At 41.9% G+C, this 20,280-nt stretch overlaps 1 protein-coding gene across 1 annotated transcript; it reads left to right on the plus strand.

Annotated features, from left to right (window-relative positions):
- The first annotated feature begins 14,934 nt into the window (after positions 1 to 14,934).
- BRS3 (bombesin receptor subtype 3) lies at positions 14,935 to 19,130 on the plus strand. Its single transcript, XM_017659089.3, has 3 exons — positions 14,935 to 15,368; positions 16,938 to 17,289; positions 18,717 to 19,130. Exons 1-3 carry the CDS (start codon positions 14,935 to 14,937, stop codon positions 19,128 to 19,130), a joined length of 1,200 nt encoding a protein of 399 aa, XP_017514578.1.
- The last annotated feature ends 1,150 nt before the right edge of the window (positions 19,131 to 20,280 follow it).

Below are 20,280 nucleotides of genomic sequence, written 5' to 3' on the forward strand. Positions count from 1 at the left end.
TGCTGTGTAGGGATGAGGGCTGGGGCCAAATGCAGGTTGAGTATAGACCTCGCTAGCCTTTCTTGGCCTCCATAATAGATCACTCATGTTCTCAGCATGTATAGCAGCAGTTAGCAAGCTTTAGGTGTAAAGGGACAGATAGTAAATATTTTCACCTTTATAACTACTCAATCATGCCTGAACAGTAAGAGTGTCTATATTCCAATTATGCTTCATTTATGGACACTGCTATGAATTTCGTATAATTTTCATGTATTATGAAATATTCTTTTATTCTTTTACTTTTTTCCCAGAGATTAAAAAATGTGGGGGGAAAACCCCATTCTTTGCTCAAGGGCCTTACAAAAGCAAATGGCAGGCCAAATTTGGCCCATGGGTCATGGTTTGCCAGCCCCCCATGTAAAGGAACAACTGAGAAATTCTATCCTAGGAGCAAAGATGATTTTAGAGAAACCTACCAATTATTGAAAGCCTCAAAAATATTCCAAATTCATGATTTTATTTAAGTTTGCAAAAGGAATGTGAATACGTGACCTGCTGCTGTTCAGCTAACCACTGCTTCAAGGTGGAGAGGATGAAGTTCTTTGAGTCAAATTCACCAATTCCTTCTGTTAAATTGCCTTTCACCTAATATTTCTGTCAGAGAATCTAGAAACTATGGTGACTGATGCCATAGAAACACACAACAAGCGCACAGGATGATGAGCTTGTGGATTGTGGCGTGTCTGAGAGGCAAAAAGCTTTTTGGCTGCTGATCTATAAGTAAAGTAATAGGATAAAATGCAATGCAGCCAGCATGCAGGGAGTTTTGCTGTTTACATAGTGCTTTTCACATATATTATCACCCTTAATTTTACTAAAAACTCACAATAACTCTGCATGGTGGTAGGTATTTTTGTGACTTTACAGGTAGAATCTCTTTTCTATGGCACTCTTCACATTGCCCTAACGTGTAAGGAGCTTAGTGTAAGGACCAGGTGGGCCTCACTGCTAAGGCTAAGACCACAGTTAGTAAATCATAAGGATGAAGACAATGATAGTAAAAGTGTGCTAGTCACTGGATGTCGGTTATGTTCCAGACACGGAGTTAGGCAATTGACATGCTGCTTCATTTTGGCCTCACAACTGTCCAAGCATGGAGTCACTACAGCATTGTGCTTTCCCATCATAAGCTTCAGACTCAGATCCTCCTAGGCTCAAGCCTTAGTTCTGCCACTTGTAGCTCTGTGATCTGGGACAAGTTACTGAACTTCTTTGATTTTCAGTTTCCTGATCTATGAAAGGCAGGTGACATAATTCTATACCTATTTACTTCTTCTGGCTGTAGCCTGGATCAAATGGGATAATGAATGTAAAACCCTTAGCACAGTGGCTCACATATACTTAGGGCTCAATAAATCTCTATTATTACTATCCAGAGCTTATAATACATCTGATAACTCTGCCAAGATGATTAAGATAATTTGATAGAATCCACATATCCGGCACTCAGACCTTTAAAAAACACTTCTGTTTTGAAATAAGTATAGACTCACAGGAAACTGCAAAAATAGTAGAAAGATCTGCATACCCTGCACCCAGCTTCTCCCAAAGGTGACAGCATCTATAGCTGTAATACAATATCAAAATCAGGAAATTGACACTGAACTAGACTATTAACTAAAGACTTTAATTTTAATTTTCACAATTTTTAAACCTGCATTCACTTATGAGTGTATAGTTCTGTGCAATGTTACCCCAAGTGTAGATTCATTCAACCACCACCACCACAGTCAAGATACAGAGCTGTTTCCGTTACCAGAAAATAACTTCCTGGTGCTCCATCTTTGGATTTGCACCTAATTCCCATCGCTGTTCTCCATGTTTGAAGTTTTGTCCTTTCAAAAGTGTTATATAAATGGAATCATACAATATATAACATTTTGAGATTGATTCTTTTTCCACTAAGCATAATACCATTGAGGCCCATCCAAGTTGTTGCACATTATCAATAGTTCATTTCTTTTTATTGCTGTATTCCACTCTATGGATACCCTAGGGTTTGTGCAACCATCACCCATTGACGAACCATCACCCATTTGGATTATTTTCAATATTTGCTCTTACAAGTAAAGCTGTTATGAATAATAGTGTATGCTTTTTTTGTGTGGGCAGAAGTTTCCATTTCTTTACTCCAAGGAGTGTGATTTCTGGGTCATATGGTAAGCATAGATTTACATTTATGAGCAATTTCCAAACTGCTTTCCAGAGTTCCTGTGCCATTTTACATTCCAACCAACAGTGCATGAGTAATCCAATTTCTCCACATCCTCTCCAGTATTTAGTATTATCACTATTTTTAATTTTAGCTGTTCAAATAAGTTTGTAGTGATAACTCCCTGTGGTTACCATTTGCTTTTCCCTAGTGGCTAATGATGTTGAACATTTTTTCCTATGCTTATTTGCCTCCTCTTTGGTGAAATACCTGCTGATGTCTTTTGCCCATTTTAAAACTGGATAGATTGTGTTTTTACAGCTGACTTTTGAGACTTCTTTACAAATTATGGATATTAGGCCTTTGTTGAGTATATGGTTTATGTTGTGAATTTAATTGTGTTCCCCAAAAAGATATGTACAAATCTTAAACCCTGATGCCTATGAATGTGATCTTATTTGGAAAGAGGGTCTTTGCCGATATAATCAAGTTAAGATGAGGTCATACTGGATTAGGATGGGCCCTAACTGAATAGCTGACGTCCTTATAAGGAGGAAGTTTGGGCACAGACGCATAGGGAGAATGCCAGGTGACAAAGGAAGCTGGGATTCAAGTGATACATTTACAGCCCAGGAGTGCCAAGGATTGCCGGGAACCACCACAAGACAGGAAGAGGCAAGGAAGAATCCTTCACTTCCAGCCTTCAGAGAAAGCTACTGACACCTTGATATTAGATTTCTGACCTCCAGAATTGTGAGAAAATCAATATCTATTGTTTTAAGCCCCCCAGTTTCTGGCGATCTGTTATGGCAGCCCTAGAAAACAGACCCAGTTTGTAAATATTTTCTCCCAGGCTCTGCCTGGTTTTTTCACTATCTTAACAGGATCTTTCCAGAGAAAGGCTTTAATTTTGATGAAATCTACTTCATTAGTTTTCTTCATTTATGGATCATACCCAAACATCAGTCTAAGAACCCTTTGCCTAGACTTAGATCCCAAAGAGTTTTGAATTTTTCTTCTAAAATTTTTTAAGTAACTATGTTTTTGTTTGTCTGTTATCCATTTTGATTAATTTTTGTATATGTGAGATTTAGATTGAGGTTCATTTTTTTGTGTGCAGATGTTCAATTGTTCTAGCACCATTTTTTGAAATTGCTGTCTTTTATTGCATTGCTTTTGCATCTTGGTAAAAAATCAATTGATCATGTTAGTGTTTGTCTATTCTAGGATCCATATTCTGTTTCAATGACCTACGTGTCTATTTCTTTGCTAACACCACAGTGCCTTGGTTACTGTAATTATATAGTAAGTCTTAACATTAGGTAAATTGATTCCTTCCACTTTATCCTTTCTCAGAACTAATTTAGCTAATTTAGCTATTCTAGTTCCTTTGCCTTTCCATATATATTTTGGAATAACTTTGTCTATATCTACAAAGCATCTTGTTGGGACTTTGAAAGGAAATGTATTAAACCGATAGCTCAACTGGGGGAAACCGACATCTTTATTACGTTGAGTCTTCCAATCTATGAACAAGGTATGTCTTTCAATTTATTTAAATATTTGATTTCTTATATAAACATTTTATAATTTTCTGCATAGAGATCCTATGTATATTTTATTAGAGTTATATCTAAGTATTACATTTCCTCTGGAGTGACTAAAAATAGTATTTTTAATTTCCATTCCACGTGTGTTGTTACTATATCAAAATGTGATATAGAATATTGCATGCTGATTTTGTATCCTACAACCTTGCTAAGTCAATAATTTTACAAGCTTTTTTGTTGATTCCTTGGCATTTAGTGCACACTGTGATTCAAGTATTTGTTCAATAATCAAGATACAAGCTTTCACAAATTTAGTGGCATATACTCAAAGAGGAAGTATCAAAATTATTGATGTACCACCTCAGAGTCATAATTCCACATCCTCTTCACTCACTTAAGTCTTCTGAGAGTGGCAGCACACATGGGAATTCTTAATTACAAAAATTTATTTTAAAGTTAACCTTAACTCACTAATATAAAGGCAAGAGATCTGCCTCACATGTATGTATTCCTAAACTAGAATGTTTTAGCAGCTAAGCTCAGTGTGGGGAGCCATGTTCATTTCATTCATTCATTCATTCATTCACTCATTCATTCAACAAATCGTTGCTGAGAACCTTACTTTGTATAAGCCATTGGAATAGATGCTGTGGACTCAGGAATAAACAAGATAGACATATTCTCAAATGTATGTGCCAAGCAACATCTTGAGCTCAACATAGAAATTTTAAAAAAGGATATTTGTGCTGCTTCTAATTTCCTGAAGATTGAATTATTCATTCAATTAGCCAGTGAGTTCCCAAAGTGTCTTATGATGTGGCATTTTCACTGGGAAAAGCATGAGAAAGAACACTGTGGTTATCATTCTATTGACATAATGCTGTATCTCCACAAGAAAAAAGAAGAAAAAGGGAACAGCCACCCACTCAGTGGTTTGATCAAGGTGGTCACTTGCCATCCTCCCAACCCTACTTTTGAAGTCCTTGGCTCAGTCCTGGGATCTGCAGGCCTCCTTTCCTATGAGGCAATGATAATTTGACCACCAGCCACAGACTTAGCACATCTTCAGGTCATGCATTGATCTCAACCCTTGCTGCATGTTAGGAAGCACCTTGTGAGATTTTAAAAGATAAAACTGCTAGGGATCCATACCAGACAAACCGATTCAGAGAGCTAGAATTTTTGAATAACGCAGGGGCAGTCATCCCAGTGTGGGCTGAGGATTGGGAGTTGATCAAAAAGAATCAAGGCATGTTGTCTTAAAAGGGACTTCCTGGGCAAAGTGAGTACAGCTGGGGCTTCTGACAGTTTCTGACTTGGCAGATGTAAATGGTTTGGTCAAATGGTTGGGTCATTTTGCTAGGAGCGACTTACTGGGCTCACTTCTATTGTCCCCCAATTCACCCCTCAAACTGAGCTCTCCACGCCAGGACTCTCGTTAGTATCCTTGCATGTAGGAGGTCCTGGATTGCCATACTCAGCTCAGTACGTAAAATCCACCTGCTAGCAGAAGGGACCCTGAAACCAGGTGCATGGCCAGTTACCCCAGACTGCAGGGGACACCCAGGAGAAAAGGTCTGTAGGAGTTTGGGTCACCTCGTGTAAAACTGTTTGAGTTTGGTGGCACATCTGTCAGGCTATTTATATGGCCAGATCCAAGATGCCCTGTGGTTCCCAAAGTGTGTTCACTGAGACTTAGTGGTTGGGGAAGCCTGAATCTCTAAGTTTCCAGTACCAGCCTCTGCTGGTCTTAGAATTTTGGCCTTAGAAGCCTTTATTGGTACCATTATCAGCATTTCTCTGTTTAAAGGGCTTATTTTGCATTTAAATTTGGTTGATCGTGGAGTTGGGAAGGTCTTAGGGCTGCCGGTAACCCTCCAAGGTTGCTTTTAGGGCAGCTGTAATTGGGGAACACTTCTAAGAAATAGCTGTCAGGTGTCTGCCTCTAGAGCAGCCTCTTTAGGGCCGGTCGGGGCATTTCTGCCTCCTAGGTGTTCACTAAAATGATGAACCCATGGCCATGCCAGTTCTGCTCCATGATTTTCTGCCTTCTTTGAATGGGGCCTAGTTAGAAAGGGCATGGTTACTGAGTACTGCTGGGGGTGCTATCTGTCCAGCCACAAAACCCAGGGTAGGAGATGAAAGGATAGGGCCCCCTTCAGGAAAAACTGTGCTCTGGATGTACCCTTTTTTTCTTGTCTCTTGTTTTTTTAATTTCAAAATCATCTTAAACTTACAGAAAAGTTGCAAGTGTAGTACAAAGCCATTTTTTTGTTCAGGTGATACTAAGTTGCTGCCCTGTTGTCCCGTCCGTAACAACCATGACTGTCCTGTATTCTGATGCTTTGACACCTGGGGTCCTGCTGCCCGCGGAGGGACTGTCCTTCACAGCATAGCCAATCCCAGGAGATACCGACTCGTCAGCAGGGAACTTTTCAATGCAGATCACCCGATCCACGGTCCATACCCCCAACCCTCCACTGCAGGCCACTTTCCACATGCTCCGACCACCCAGGGCCAGGTACCAGCCAGCCAGGGACAGCCACTGTGCCCAGAGCCCACGGAGATTATTCAAAGTAGCCAGTCCTAAACCGGCTTTCCCTGCCTGGCCTGTTCCTTCCCATGGGAACCACCATATGGGTCCTTTGTAAGAAGCCAGTAGAAGTCTGAAACAGGCTGCTAACTAACCAGTCAGGTGAGATACTTACCATTTGGTGGCTCTAGGGGGAGGACAAGTTTGGCTCCAAGCCATCGCTGAAGAGGTATGACAGTCAACCAGCTTCCTTTTCCATCTTCCACCTGTACATAATCTTTAACTGAATTTTGAATTTCCATGACAGTCAGATCCTAGGTCTTGTTTTGAATTTCTGTTTCTTGCCCTTCAGTTGCTGTTTTGTGGCTTATGGGGTAAAAGACTGGAACTTTTCCTTCCTCTTGTTCATGGCGTTGGGCTTCCTCCTCCAGGGGGGTCCCGATGTATTTCCTCTGATGCAGTGCAGCCTTCTTCAGCTTTCATCTTTTTGCTTGTTTCAGTTTTATCTAGATACAGTTGACATACAGCACTGTAGGTGTACAGGGCATATTAGGTGTGCAAGATCTGCTCTTCCTGAGTTCTCTTCTAGGGACCATAATCTAATTTACTGACTTGGACACCTGTTAACAGTTTCCTGTCTGGAGTTCTCTTGTACCTCACCAGAATCTTCGTTGCTATGGTGCTCCCCTCCCCCAGCTGCCAGCACGTCCCTTTTCTTTTGGCACAAAGATTGACTCCACCTTCTACACTGAGTGCCTGTTGTGGTCTGGCCTTTACATCAGGCCTGAAGTAAAGAAAAGGAAGGTATTTGCATCAAACATTTCCAGTGTCGCCTGCTCCTGATTGTCTCTGGCCCTACCCGATCCCACAGTGTCTCCCTCGTGGTGTTCCTCAGACCCTCCAAGCCCCGGGCAGCTAAAGCACACACAGGAAGTTAACACATATAAGGCCCACCAAGACCCTCCTTCCACTTTTGGGCCAAGTCTGGTAACAGAGAATGTTCTAGAAACCAGACAGAAAAGAACCTTTTTAAAGCATGGAGTTCCTACCCACCTGCAGGAGAGGAGGTCTAGCTCTGGGGTGGCCGGACTACCAGCCATAGCCAACAGGAGCTAAGGCGGACCGCACGGGCCTCTGCTACCAGGCAGAGTGAGCTGCTGTCCTGGGGAACCACCAGAGCTGCTAATCCTGAGCTACAGGCTGTTGTTCTAGGACAGTCAGCCTCACAAACCTCACTAGGATCACTACTGATGCACACTTTTCTACCACATGTCACCACCACCCACACGTGTCCCTTCCACATAGTTAAAGGCAAAAGGGAATGAGTAGCCTGAAGGGAGAAGGAGGGAGGAAGGGAAAGCTGCCAACGGGAGGGAAGAGGGAGCCTTAGCTGCAAGGAGAGCGAGGGGCCAGCCAAGGGGGGTGAGGGGCCAACCCTTCCCTCAGAGAGGGGCTGAAGGGGTTCCCCCTGAGAAGAGGCTGAATACCTCTGACTGATAGTGGGATCGTGAAGCAAACCTGGGGCCAGGAGTGCCCCCAATGGCTAGTCCCCAAGCCTGACCCCATGGGGGCTGGTGATGGCTCCCTTTCCGGCTCCCAGTGCTGTAGCAGGAAGAAGGGAAGAGTGGGGCTGGGTGGGGTTAGGGAAAGAGGTACCAGTATCCCTTGTCCCCAGGCCACACCTCCTTCCCATTAGGAGTAGTGAAGTAGAGGGAGCCATGGGATAGAAAGGGCTGTGGGTGGTGGGGAGGGCAGTGGAGGCCAGGCCAATGGCTCTCCTCGGCAACCAGAGAATACGTTCCTTCTGAGCATTGACTCGTTCACTTTTGACTGGTTTCAGGTCTAGAGACTCTCATAAAATGGGACAGAGTGAGAGTTAAGGGGAATTGAATGGACATGGGAGGCATCAGAAACAGTTGTAGGTTGTGCTGTCTGCTTAGAGGTGCGGTTTGAAAGACTTCTGTGCACTGCAAATCCGTCAGACTTCCTCTGCCTGTCTGTACTTCCATTCTACCACTGCCAATTCAGTCCTGACACAAACACTCACTTCTCCCTGGGCTTTTTCCTCCCTCAGGCCCTTTTTAAAGTGCTTGAAGAACTCATGTACAAAATGATCCATTTCCCTTATGAACAACGCACACTTTTCCCTCCAAAAAAGATAAAGCAGAAAAGTGAAAAGGGCATTTGGTACTCCAGACCCCTGCCTCCATAAGGCAAAACCCCACAAGTGCCGGCACAAGGAGAAAGGCGGGCAGGTGCAGAGTGAGTGGGTGTATTGGCACATTAGAAAAGACACAGAAAGAAGATGCTAGTGGGGACAGAGCAACAGCTTTTCCATCACTGTTTCTACCATTCCACAGAATACTTTCAGAGGTCCCTTAGCAGGGCCAGTCCCTGAGCTACCTTCCAACCCAGCACACAAGCTGAGGATCACTACTGATGCACAGTTTTCTACAACATGTCACCACCCACACGTATCCCTTCCACATAGTTAAAGCTCAGCAGTGATAAAAATGCTATGAGTAATTCCAGGCACCTGCCTCTGTAAAGACAAGAACACAGCTGCTGTATCCCAGAGAAGGGACCCTCACACCCTCCCATGGGGGTTACACCTGCAAAAGGGGAGCTAGCAGAGCAGCAGATTGGCCTCTGTTGTTCCCACCTTTCTTTTACTAATGCCGAATCTCCTTGCCTGGGCTGTCCAACCACGCCCCCCTCTGGGCTTCCTCCTAGCCACCTAGCCAGGGGAGGATGTCTCTTGATCCATCCCCCTTAATTAGCGCACAATTGATTCTTTTGGAAATAGATCTGACTCTGGAAAAACACAAAAGCTGAATGTGTTTCCAGTTCCCAAGCTGCATAGAAGCCAAAAGGCAGCTTTTCAACCTCCGTCTTTCAGAGAGGAGATGAATGCTGGGCAGAGGCCTATGAATGAGGGCCTAGACCTCAGAGGGTAGCAACATGTCCTCCAACACTACTTGCTTTCTCTGGACCAGAGCGCCTTCTATTTTTCCCTTTGGCTGCCTTCCAGCCATCAAGCAAGGGAAGGAAGTCTCTTTGTCCATCCCCCTAATAATCAGTGCCCAGCTGCTTCCACTGGAAATACATCAGGCCCGAGGAAAAGGGAAGAGCTGATGGCGTTTCCAGTCCCCAGCTTCTGTGAAGGCACAGATGAAGCAGCCCAGTCTCAGCCTATCCAAGGGAGAGGAATGCTCTGGAGAGCCTGCCGTCTAGCCTTAAGGGGGCCGAGAGAAGAAAATAGAGTGCAGGAGAGTATGTAGAGAATGTACTGATCCTTAGGTAAAGAAGATGAATCGGTTTAGGAAAAGTCTGAATCCTGTTTTCTGGCTTCTGCTTTTATCCTCCTGAGAATTACAATTACACATCCTTCAGCTTTTTACTCCACTGTGTCCCTGCCACAGATTTAAGGATTAGGCCTGGCTTATTTGTTTAAGAAACCCCAAGAGATTGTGTCCCCTTGTCCATGGTAGGTTCAGCAGAAAGAGCAGAGCATTACCTAATTGCTCACTCTGGACCTATAAAGTGACACGGTTGCTTTGGTGTACAAAGGAGCTAAAGAAAGGAGTGTGATAGACAGCTCTAAGCACCCAGCCTGGGAGAAGTGGCATCTCAACTCTAAAGGGCTCTAGGTGGCCATGTTGGCAAATTGTTGGTCCACGTTCACCACCTTAGCCCCCTTCCATATATGATTGTTGTAATCATATAATCTTTTCAAACTCTTCCAAGATATCGTCTGTGAGATGATGTAAGTAACTTGGCATATAGATGTGCACTCTAACGTGGTGCGTGCATGTCAGAGAGATCTATAAAACCATTCATTTCATCCCCCTTGTACAAAAACTACTAAGTCAGGCTTCTTATATACTCTAAAAGACAAGGAAATTGGAGGTGGAAGGGAGTTGCTTTGCTGGTTTTTTTCTCATCCTGCCTCTGTTAACCAACCTCAGGTTAATCTGAGGATGTTCGTTCCCCATCCTCACATCCACCATGGACCCCTAGTTGGCCAACGGCCTTGAGACCTGGACTGGCACCATAGTCCATGCAACCATCTGGCTAAATTGCCTGGAATGCTGAACTGCCTCCCTAACCTCACACCACTTCAAGGAGCAGGCCTGGCCAACTCCTCTGAGGGCCTGTCGGGCATACGTGAATCCCAAATGGGAAGGAAGAATGGAAACTTTGGTTTGTCCAGCAAACTGTACTGGAAGCCATCTCCCAGGAGGTGGCCCGCCTGGGAGGAGTAAAGGGCAATTCGGACTACATCAAACTAAAAAGCTTCTGTACAGCAAAGGACAACAGCAGAACAAAAAGACATCCCACAGTATGGGAGAATATATTCATAAATGACTCATATGATAAAGGATTAAATCCAAACTATATAAAGAACTCACATGCCTCAGCACCCAAAAAGCAAATATCTCTATTAAAAAATGGTCAGAGATGCTGAACAGACAGTTCTCCAAAGGCGAAATTCAGATGGCCAACAGGCGCATGAAAAGATGCTCCACATCGCTAGTCATCAGAGAAATGCAAATTGAAACCACAATTACTTATCACCTCACACCAGTAAGGATCACCACCATCCAAAAGACAAACAACAACAAATGTTGGTGAGGTTGTGGAGAAAGGGGAACCCTCCTACACTGCTGGTGGGAATGTAAACTAGTTCAACCATTGTGGAAAGCAGTATGGAGGTTCCACAAAAAGCTCAAAATAGAAATACCATTTGACCCAGGAATTCCACTTCTAGGAATTTACCCTAAGAATGCAGCAGCCCAGTCTGAAAAAGACAGATGCACCCCTATGTTTATCGCAGCACTATTTACAATAGCCAAGAAATGGAAGCAACCTAAGTGTCCATCAGTAGATGAATGGATAAAGAAGATGTGGTACATATACACAATGGAATATTATTCAGCCATAAGAAGAAAACAAATCCTACCATTTGCAACAACATGGATGGAGCTAGAGGGTATTAAGCTCAGTGAAATAAGCCAGGTGTAGAAAGACAAATGCCATATGATTTCATTTATTTATGGAGTATAAAAATAAAGCAAAACAAAAGGAGCAAAATAGCAGTAGACTCATAGATGCCAAGAAGGGATTAGTGGTTACCAAGAGGGAGGGTGAAGGGGATAATGGGGCACAAAACACACAATCACAATGTAAGTAGGTCACTGGGATGGTAGTACAACATGGAGAATATAGTAGATGATTCTGTAACACCTTTCTACATTGATCGATAGTAATCTCACTAGAGGGGATAAGGATTTAATAATATGGGTAACTGTCGAACCACTGTGTTGTATATTTGAAACCAACATAAGATTGTGTATCAATAATAATTTTTTTAAAGTGATCTAAGCCAGTTAATTAATAAAGAAATCCACCCTGTTTCCCAGCACAAGAACTTTTTTAAAGCTCTCTGTTATTAGAGACTTATAGATTGAGAATCTGGTTATTCTTCATTTTTCAGTTCTCAAATATATAAACAGAATTTGTGATTAGTCATAGACAAAAAGTTGAACCACTTCATCATTCTTCCATTGGAAAGATCACCCAAGCACTCTGGATGGTTCAGTCCTAGGGACCCAAGAGTTCAGTACATCTGGCTTACCAGGGACTGTGATACGTAAGGAGAATTTTTTAAGTATCCATCACATCAGAAAGTTCCTTGTCCTTTAATGAAGACCCATAGAAATATCGCTTCAACCTCCACATCAGGAAAAGCCAGGCTTGTCTGGAACAGCTGAAGTGTTTTTATCTGAGGTAAGTGATTCTCAGAGGGTGGTCCCAGACCAAAGACTTCAGTATCCCCTGGGAACTTGTTAGAAATGGAAATTTTTAGGCCCCACCCCAGACCCCAGAAACTCTGGAGACAAGATCCACCCATCTGGATTTTGATAAACCTTCCTGGTGATTCTGACAAAAGCCAAGATCTGAGAACCACTGTCTTGTTTAACTGATGGCTGAGATTCCTGGAGCCAAAATTTCAGCCTCTTTCCTGTAATCGTTTCTAATCCCTCTCCCCACCACCTTAGAGGCAGAGAAGAGTTCTTCAGCACCCTTAGATCCCCAGCTCCTTGGAGACTTAAAAAAGATTTTACCAACACTAACTGAACTGGACCCCAACTTCAGAAAATTGGTGATTTATTTGTTCACTGTCCAATATTTAAAAGGCTACATTAGGACTGTAGTACGGGTGCTTAATCTATACCAGATAGTTGGTTTTGGAAATCTTGGATGATAATTTTGACCAATTATGCACTAAAAACAAACAAAAAAGGAATTTCATCATTTTGTATAGGCTAAGTGCCTGGCAACTTTAACTACAAATGATTAACTAAACATGGTTATGTTTTGTAGGTAAATTTTAAGGTTGAAGAAGTACATATAAAAGCAGATGCATTTAAATTATCTATCATAATTCACTTGTTAACCTGGAAATCTCTTGTTCTTTGGTTAATGGACCATGCAGAAAGCCTAAGTCCACAATGCCAAATGAGCAAAAATATGGCTCGTCAGGAACTGTTTTCCAGCTCTTGTTACTGATTTTTAACCTTTGAGAATCCAGGGGGAACCTGTTTCATTTCACCTCTGCTACTGAGTACTGGTGTGACCTTGCATGAAATACTTTCCCCCTCTGAACCTCATTTTTGCCTCTGGAGAAACAGAGGATTTGCTTCATCATCTCTAAGGTCGCTTCCACCTCTGATATTCTGGGATTCTGGAATCCTAAGGATCCAAGAACACTACTGCTTCAGCCAGACTTCAACACCACTGGCCCTCTCTTGACCGCTCCTGACCACTCCTGACCGGACGAAGAGGGAGGAGGAAAGGCAGCCGGTGGCTGCAGCCTGCTGAAAGAATGCCTGAGGTCTCTGGAATTCAGACAATTCTGGAAATCACACGCAAGGGTTTGTTTCTTACTCAACAGTGCAGTGTGGCCATCAGCCAAGGTGTGAATTGGGAGATACCCTGTGCTCTCTGCTAAATGATATGCAGGAATCCCAGAGAGATTTTATCATTAGCTTTGTGAGATCAAGATATGAGCTGCATCCCGCTGTTTTCTAAACAGAGGATCTTAAAGAGCTAGCTCAGTGCATGAAGTTACTTAAGTGCTACTTAAAAGCTAAGGGATTTGGGTTTATCCAAACATCCCTGTCCCCATTCCCATCAAAAGCAGTTATTTAGCTGAGTAATTCAAACTATGGAGAGAATCATGCGGTGTGGAGTATAGGTGTGATGTAGGGGGCTCAAATTAACCAGATAATTGATTCAATTCGCCTTCCCTGTGGAATTTCTTGCACCTATTCTGTCAGTATCAAGAGCAATCTTTGTGTGCTCCTGCCATTCATTGGTCAGCCAATACTTTACAGTTTTTCATGTCACTTATCAGACTACTTTTGATATGCAGGTATGTATAAACACCTTCCTACACAAAGTTACTCCTAGCTGAGGGATGATCCTTTGAATTTGATCATTTCAGAGAATATTTCGTAGGAGGTTATATTATTAAATGCCTTCAAACTTCTGGCCTCCCCCTCCCAGCCAACCCCCACCCCACATACACACACATAAATCACATAGTTACATTTTCTGTAACAAGGGGCTTTTCTTGTAGGTACTAAGGTAATTGCCTTCATTTTCTACTTCCTTCAGTTGATGTAAGCATCACCTACATGCCCATCACCTCTGGAGTAATCTATGGCGCTCCCTCCTTCGTAAGTAAGTCCTTTTGTACCAGGACCTCAAGCAGTGTCCTGTATTATTCTGTTTTGGAACAAGGCAGGTTCATTTTAACTATCTCTAGAGAGGAACCCTAAACAGCACTTAAAATATATATGGCATTAAAACAGACAGTCAAACAGTATAAACTGTCTTATTAGGACATTTACAGACAAAGCAACTGGTGGTTTGCCTGGATTTTTCATCCCTTTCAGGTTGCTCTGATATTGGGCAGCTCAGCGCCCACAAGTCACAGAGTCAGTAATTACCAAGGGTCAGAGCTAGGTGATAAGCCCAGGTCACCTGAATCATTCCTCCTTGGAAGTGACATCAACCCTGTCAAAGTAGGAATGATTTGTTGCTTCAGCGCCTCTCTGGTATTAAATCTAGAGGGGTAGATTCAAGTTTGTGCTTCAGGGGACACACAGGTGTACTTACCATGTCAAAGAAAATGCATGAGACCATCTTCTGATTGCAGAGAAATGACTGAGTTCTGGAAGAAAATGAACGGGACCTATAGAGATCTTCGTGGTTAAGTATGGAAGCAAAATGGTTCTAATGAACGATAGTGTTATTTTATAGTGTCTAGGTATTCATAAGATACCCCAACAGGGAAGAACAAGCAACTGCAGAGCATTTCCCAAAACCCCCTCCTTCTGCCACAGAAATGCCAGTAAAACTCCTCCACCTCCCACTCTTCAGAGCCAGATGGGTAAGCACTTAGCCAAGCATGCTGGGAGACACAGAACAACTGAAGGAAAGGAGAATCCAGATGTCTTGAATCTGCTGTTCTGCTCTGTTCTTCCTCCATCTCGTTACTAGACGTAGGCATTAGACGTGAGAACCAACTACATTTGAACTGAGCAGAAGAAATATTAAAGGCATAGTCTTCAGAAATGCCTTTGACAATGCCTCAAAGACAGCCTCAGTCACCTAATCAGACTGTAATTTCAATCACAAATGACACAGAATCATCAAGCTCTGTCATTCCTAATGATACCAAAAATAAAGGATCGACCGGAGACAACTCCCCAGGAATAGAAGCATTGTGTGGCATCTATTTCACTTATGCCGTGATCATTTCAGTGGGCATCCTTGGAAATGCTATCCTCATCAAAGTCTTTTTCAAGACCAAATCCATGCAAACAGTTCCAAATATTTTCATCACCAGCCTGGCTTTTGGAGATCTTTTACTTCTGCTAACTTGTGTGCCTGTGGATGCAACCCACTACCTTGCAGAAGGATGGCTGTTCGGAAGAATTGGCTGTAAGGTGCTTTCTTTTATCCAGCTCACTTCTGTTGGTGTATCAGTGTTCACATTAACAATTCTCAGCGCTGACAGGTGGGTTTCTTTTTTCAATTATGTTTGCCAGGATGTGAAATTAGCCAAAAAGAAAGAAAAGCTTGTATTTAGCATTCACTGGCTACTGTTGTGCTTTCCTCATACTCAGTAACCTGGATTAAGATTGGAAAATCAGAGAGCATTTTAAATAAAAGTTGGAGTAAGGATGTTTAAATTCCTGTGTTAGCATCAGAGGGTAGGTTGATATTGTATGCTTTGGGAATAATTTCCTTTGAAGTGTAATTGTTTGCTTGAAAGGATACTGAACCATGTTTTTATACCCCCAGTTTACTAAGTAAAGCAAATTGTTCCAGGTGTAAAAGAAAAACAATTCATGTTTTATACGTTAGTGCAGCCTAGTGGTGCAATATTGTCAACATTAAAATGTCAGCATAGGTATGAAATTGATCGCATATGCATTACTCTCTGCGGGAAAGATGGTAGAAAGATACATACATCTACTTTATTTGAAATTCATCAGATTAATTAATGGCAGAGAAACAATGACGTTTTCATCTTCCTGGTAACTCAGTGTAATGTCATCACTTCATTTAATTGTGTTTATTTTCTCTGTAGGTATTCAATGACATTCTCGTTTACAGAGAAATAAATTAACCCTGGTTGACTTTTAGAGCTCTATGCATAAAGCATGTGAGAACCTCTATCAGTCTGGGTGTTCAGGCTGTGAGGATATTTTCAGTCTGAGTACTGTGTTTTCCTGTGTTCCCATTGTAGAATGATAACTGTGAAAGCATGAAAAAAATTGAGGCTCTAAATATTTAAAGTGATGCTTTAAAAAGCCTGCAAGAAGCCTGTAAGTAATCAATGCCTGGCAGTACCAGAAGGAATAGCTTCTTCAGATTCTGGAATCTGAGAGGAGGAAAAGTGTTCCCTGTGTCTTTCATATATATTTGCTTTAACTGGTTTTATATTCTATTTGAGGACAGATGTATTTAAAGGCTATAGATTTTAAGGTGGATTTGTCAGGATAAGGAGGCATCTTTGCATGAGCAAGGGGCTCCTGATTTCATTCTTGCCTTGCCTATAAGTCTACATTACGGATCAGCTTGGACAACAAATTAGCACTTATGATCAGGGAAGAAATTAACCCTCTCTTCTTTATTGCTTAAACTCATGGAATGCTTTTCTAGGAAGGCTGATGACTGCTCACTCGTGAAGGAAGGAGAACTAGGTTTCACATCGGTCACACGAAAAGGAAGTCTTTCAGAACACTTAAAGTAATACACACAGGTACTGAAGTACTCTCAGTCACACACAAAATTCGTGCTGAAAAATATTTATTTATCGTAAATGGAGAACCTACACACACAATTATAAAGCTGAAAATCGGGAATATATCATATTAGTAAATAATAGAAAAGGTGATTAACATAAATAACAAATACTGTGGTATATTTGAAGCCATAATCAAATCCCCTTGGTTAATATTGACTTGGTTGTATACATATGAATAGGTGGTAAAATAGTGACCACTAAGGTAGCTTCTAACCCTAAAATGTTGTCATTTTGATATTATTTTGACCTTTGCCTATGGTTATGTGTTTCTAGATACAAGGCAGTTGTGAAGCCACTGGAGCGACAGCCGTCCAATACCATCCTGAAGACATGTGCCAAAGCTGGCTGCATCTGGATCATGTCTATGATAATTGCTCTACCAGAGGCTGTATTTTCAAATGTATACACCTTTCAAGATCCCAACAAAAATATGACATTTGAAGCATGTGCCTCTTATCCTGTTTCTGAGAGGCTCCTGCAAGAGATACATTCTCTGCTATGCTTCTTAGTATTCTACATTATCCCACTCTGTATTATCTCTGTCTATTATTCTTTGATTGCTAGGACTCTTTACAAAAGCACCTTGAACATACCTACTGAGGAACAAAGCCATGCCCGCAAGCAGGTATGTATTACTCAGGACTCATGCATGAATTTCGAAGTAAAATTCCTACCTTTGCACTGGTGAGTAATAAATACGATAGCAGTATAGTATTTTTGTTTTCGTCAATAGGCTCTGGAGTTTGTCAGACCCAGAATTTAATTCCAGCTCTATCACCTACTAGCTGAGCAATCCTGAGCAAGTTACCTAACCTCACTGAGCCTCAGTTTCCTCATTGGTAAAATGAAAATGGGAACTGGATGATACATGTGAAATACTTAGCGTAATTCCTGGTGCGTAGTAAGCATTCAATAAATAGTAGGGCAACTATTATTTGAAAGGGGACAGCTGACGTTTGGGAGTACTCAAAATTATTTACCCCATGGTAGGGTGAGGAACATTGCACAAGGTGAGACTATAAAGCAAACTACCTTTTGTTTTAAAAAGTGTTACAGATAGAGAAACACAGGATGACAGAACTGGCAAAAAGCCATAACATTATTCAATGCAAACCACTTGTGCCATAACGTTCAGTGCAAACTACTTACACAGATGAGCAAACTGAGGTCTCCAGGGTGAAGTACCAGTGGCAAGAGAACATGGTGACTCATAGAAGCTGCTTACAACCATTGCAAGAGCCAGTTGTGCTCTCCTCTCATAAACATGAACAGAATTAAAAAAAAGTTGCCAATACATTGTTTCGTTCGACTTCTTAAAAATCCCACAGGATTTCTCTCTTTCTTGGGTGGGGAGAGATGATTCCATTTACCTCTTGTCTTTGATCTAGTCTATACGGTTGGTTCAACAGTGGGGCTCACAAGGCTAAAACTGCGTATTTAATGCCCATGAGAACAGTTCTTTGCTCTCTCTGTGACCACAGGCAATGCCTTCACTTAACCTGGCTATTTCTCTTATTAAGAGTTGTAGGTAGGATTTTTTTTCACATATGAGGAATGATGGCACGTGGGATTTTATTCCATTGACTATGTAGTTAGAATTGCTATGGATCAAAAACAAATTTTGGTACCAACTGGTCAACTTTCATAAACCCTAGAGGAATATTCTAACCCAGCCAGCTTCTGCCAATGCGGTGAAAGTAGTTTTGTGAAACATCTATTTTTTAATTGGATTAAATTTCCAAGAATTCCACAACTCTCCCTGAGATGATAATTGGAGACATTCTAGGGTATCTCAAAACAGGGGATGGGAGTCTGAATTAGAACTAGTGAGACCAGGATCACGGATTAGCATGCCAATTAATTTGCTGTATTCTCTAGCCACAGGCTGCCTTCCCGCTGGTCCCAGCCAGTTACCTCACAAACGCATGTTCAAAGGGACACCAGCCTGTTTAGTGTACATTTCTGTGTAAGTCTAGAAAATGGCTATTTTAAATCTCTGCTAGTTAAATGATCTTTTTTTTTTTTTGCCACTTTTCTCCCTCCCTCCCCCAGATTGAATCCCGGAAGAGAATTGCCAAAACTGTACTGGTGCTGGTGGCTCTGTTTGCTTTTTGCTGGTTGCCGAATCACCTCTTGTATCTCTACCACTCATTTACTTATCAAACCTACGTGGACCCCTCCGCCATTCGTTTTTTTCTCACCGTTTTGTCTCGGGTTCTAGCTTTCAGCAATTCTTGTGTAAACCCCTTTGCTCTTTACTGGCTAAGCAAAAGCTTCCAGCAGCATTTTAAAGCTCAGTTACTCTGCTGCAAGGCAGAGCTGCCTGACCGGCCTCCTGAAGAGACCCCTCTTAACCACCTGGCTGTGATGGGAAGGGTCCCAGGTGCTGGGAGCACGTGGGTGTCTGAAATGAGTGTGACCTTGTTCAGTGGGTGTAATGTGAAGAAGGAAGATGACAGAGTCTAGCTTTTCAATTAAAAATGATATTTTTCCTCCCAGCATGTGTATCCGACTGAGCTGTGCGTAGGTGTATGGTGTCAGCGGTTTTGATGTTTGTGGATTGTGCTGAAATCTTAGCAGTGAAGGATCCTTACAAGTAAAAGACAAACCATGATTTTCTTCAATGCACAAACTTTAACGTTATTGGGCTAAATAAAATGAAGCGCCACTAGGTATGGAAAGACATGTTCGTACATGTCAGTGGATACTATGCGAGAGGTCGAATAGGAGGGAAGGTGAAATAAACAAGATGACACTTAAAAAATTTCATTTGTTTCCATCACATCTATTATGCCTCTAATTTTGCATATACTTCTGTGATTTGAATAAAACTGTTTATGTTTATTATGTGGTGTAAATCTAGAGATTATCTTTGTATATGAAAAGGGGATCAAAGAGACATCAAACATCTCTTCTACAGTTTTCTTAAAAAAAAAACAAAGTCCTAAAAAATAAACCTTAACAGGTTTTTTGGACTGCCCGTTTCCATTCATCTCTATTCTGTTACCAGTACAGCTGTGCAGTTGCAGTGGCAATGTTTTGGAGACAGCGAGTAGTGAAGTACTGAGTAACGATCTGGAGCAAGGTGCCTGCCTTACTGACTTAATGTATTCCTACTTACAACTGCCACTGATAGATAAACGGGCAAAGTTACCTTTCACAGATATTGTGAAGAACTTGCCTTATTCACAGGCAGAAAAAGTGGCCACATTTATGGTGTCATTTGAGGGCTCCAGGGAAGGACCCTGTTGAAAAATCTGAAAGCCTACTAGTACCTGAAATTCTTTTAAGGAAATTTTTTTCTTTCTGGTAAGCAGTGCCCTCTTTCTAAAAAATGCAGAAGTACCATGTGAAATCCCTAACGCCTGGCTGTGCAGTTGTTATCAGATCATCCTCCTGCTTGACTCCATTAAACCTGATGGGTACCTAAATCCTCTAAGAGCATGACCTAATTATCTCTGCCTTTGGAAATCAGATGGAAGGTTCTGATTTTCCATCCTGTGCTGCTAGTTGCTAATGCAATAAGCTTGTTAAGAACTGTTACTTCAAGCAACTGTTGTCAACAGAAGAGTCAAATTTAGACTTGTGGTTTCAGAAGATGTTTTGTTGGGGTTAA

The sequence above is a fragment of the Manis javanica genome, chromosome X (assembly GCF_040802235.1).
Source record: "Manis javanica isolate MJ-LG chromosome X, MJ_LKY, whole genome shotgun sequence".
Classification (NCBI taxonomy): domain Eukaryota; kingdom Metazoa; phylum Chordata; class Mammalia; order Pholidota; family Manidae; genus Manis; species Manis javanica.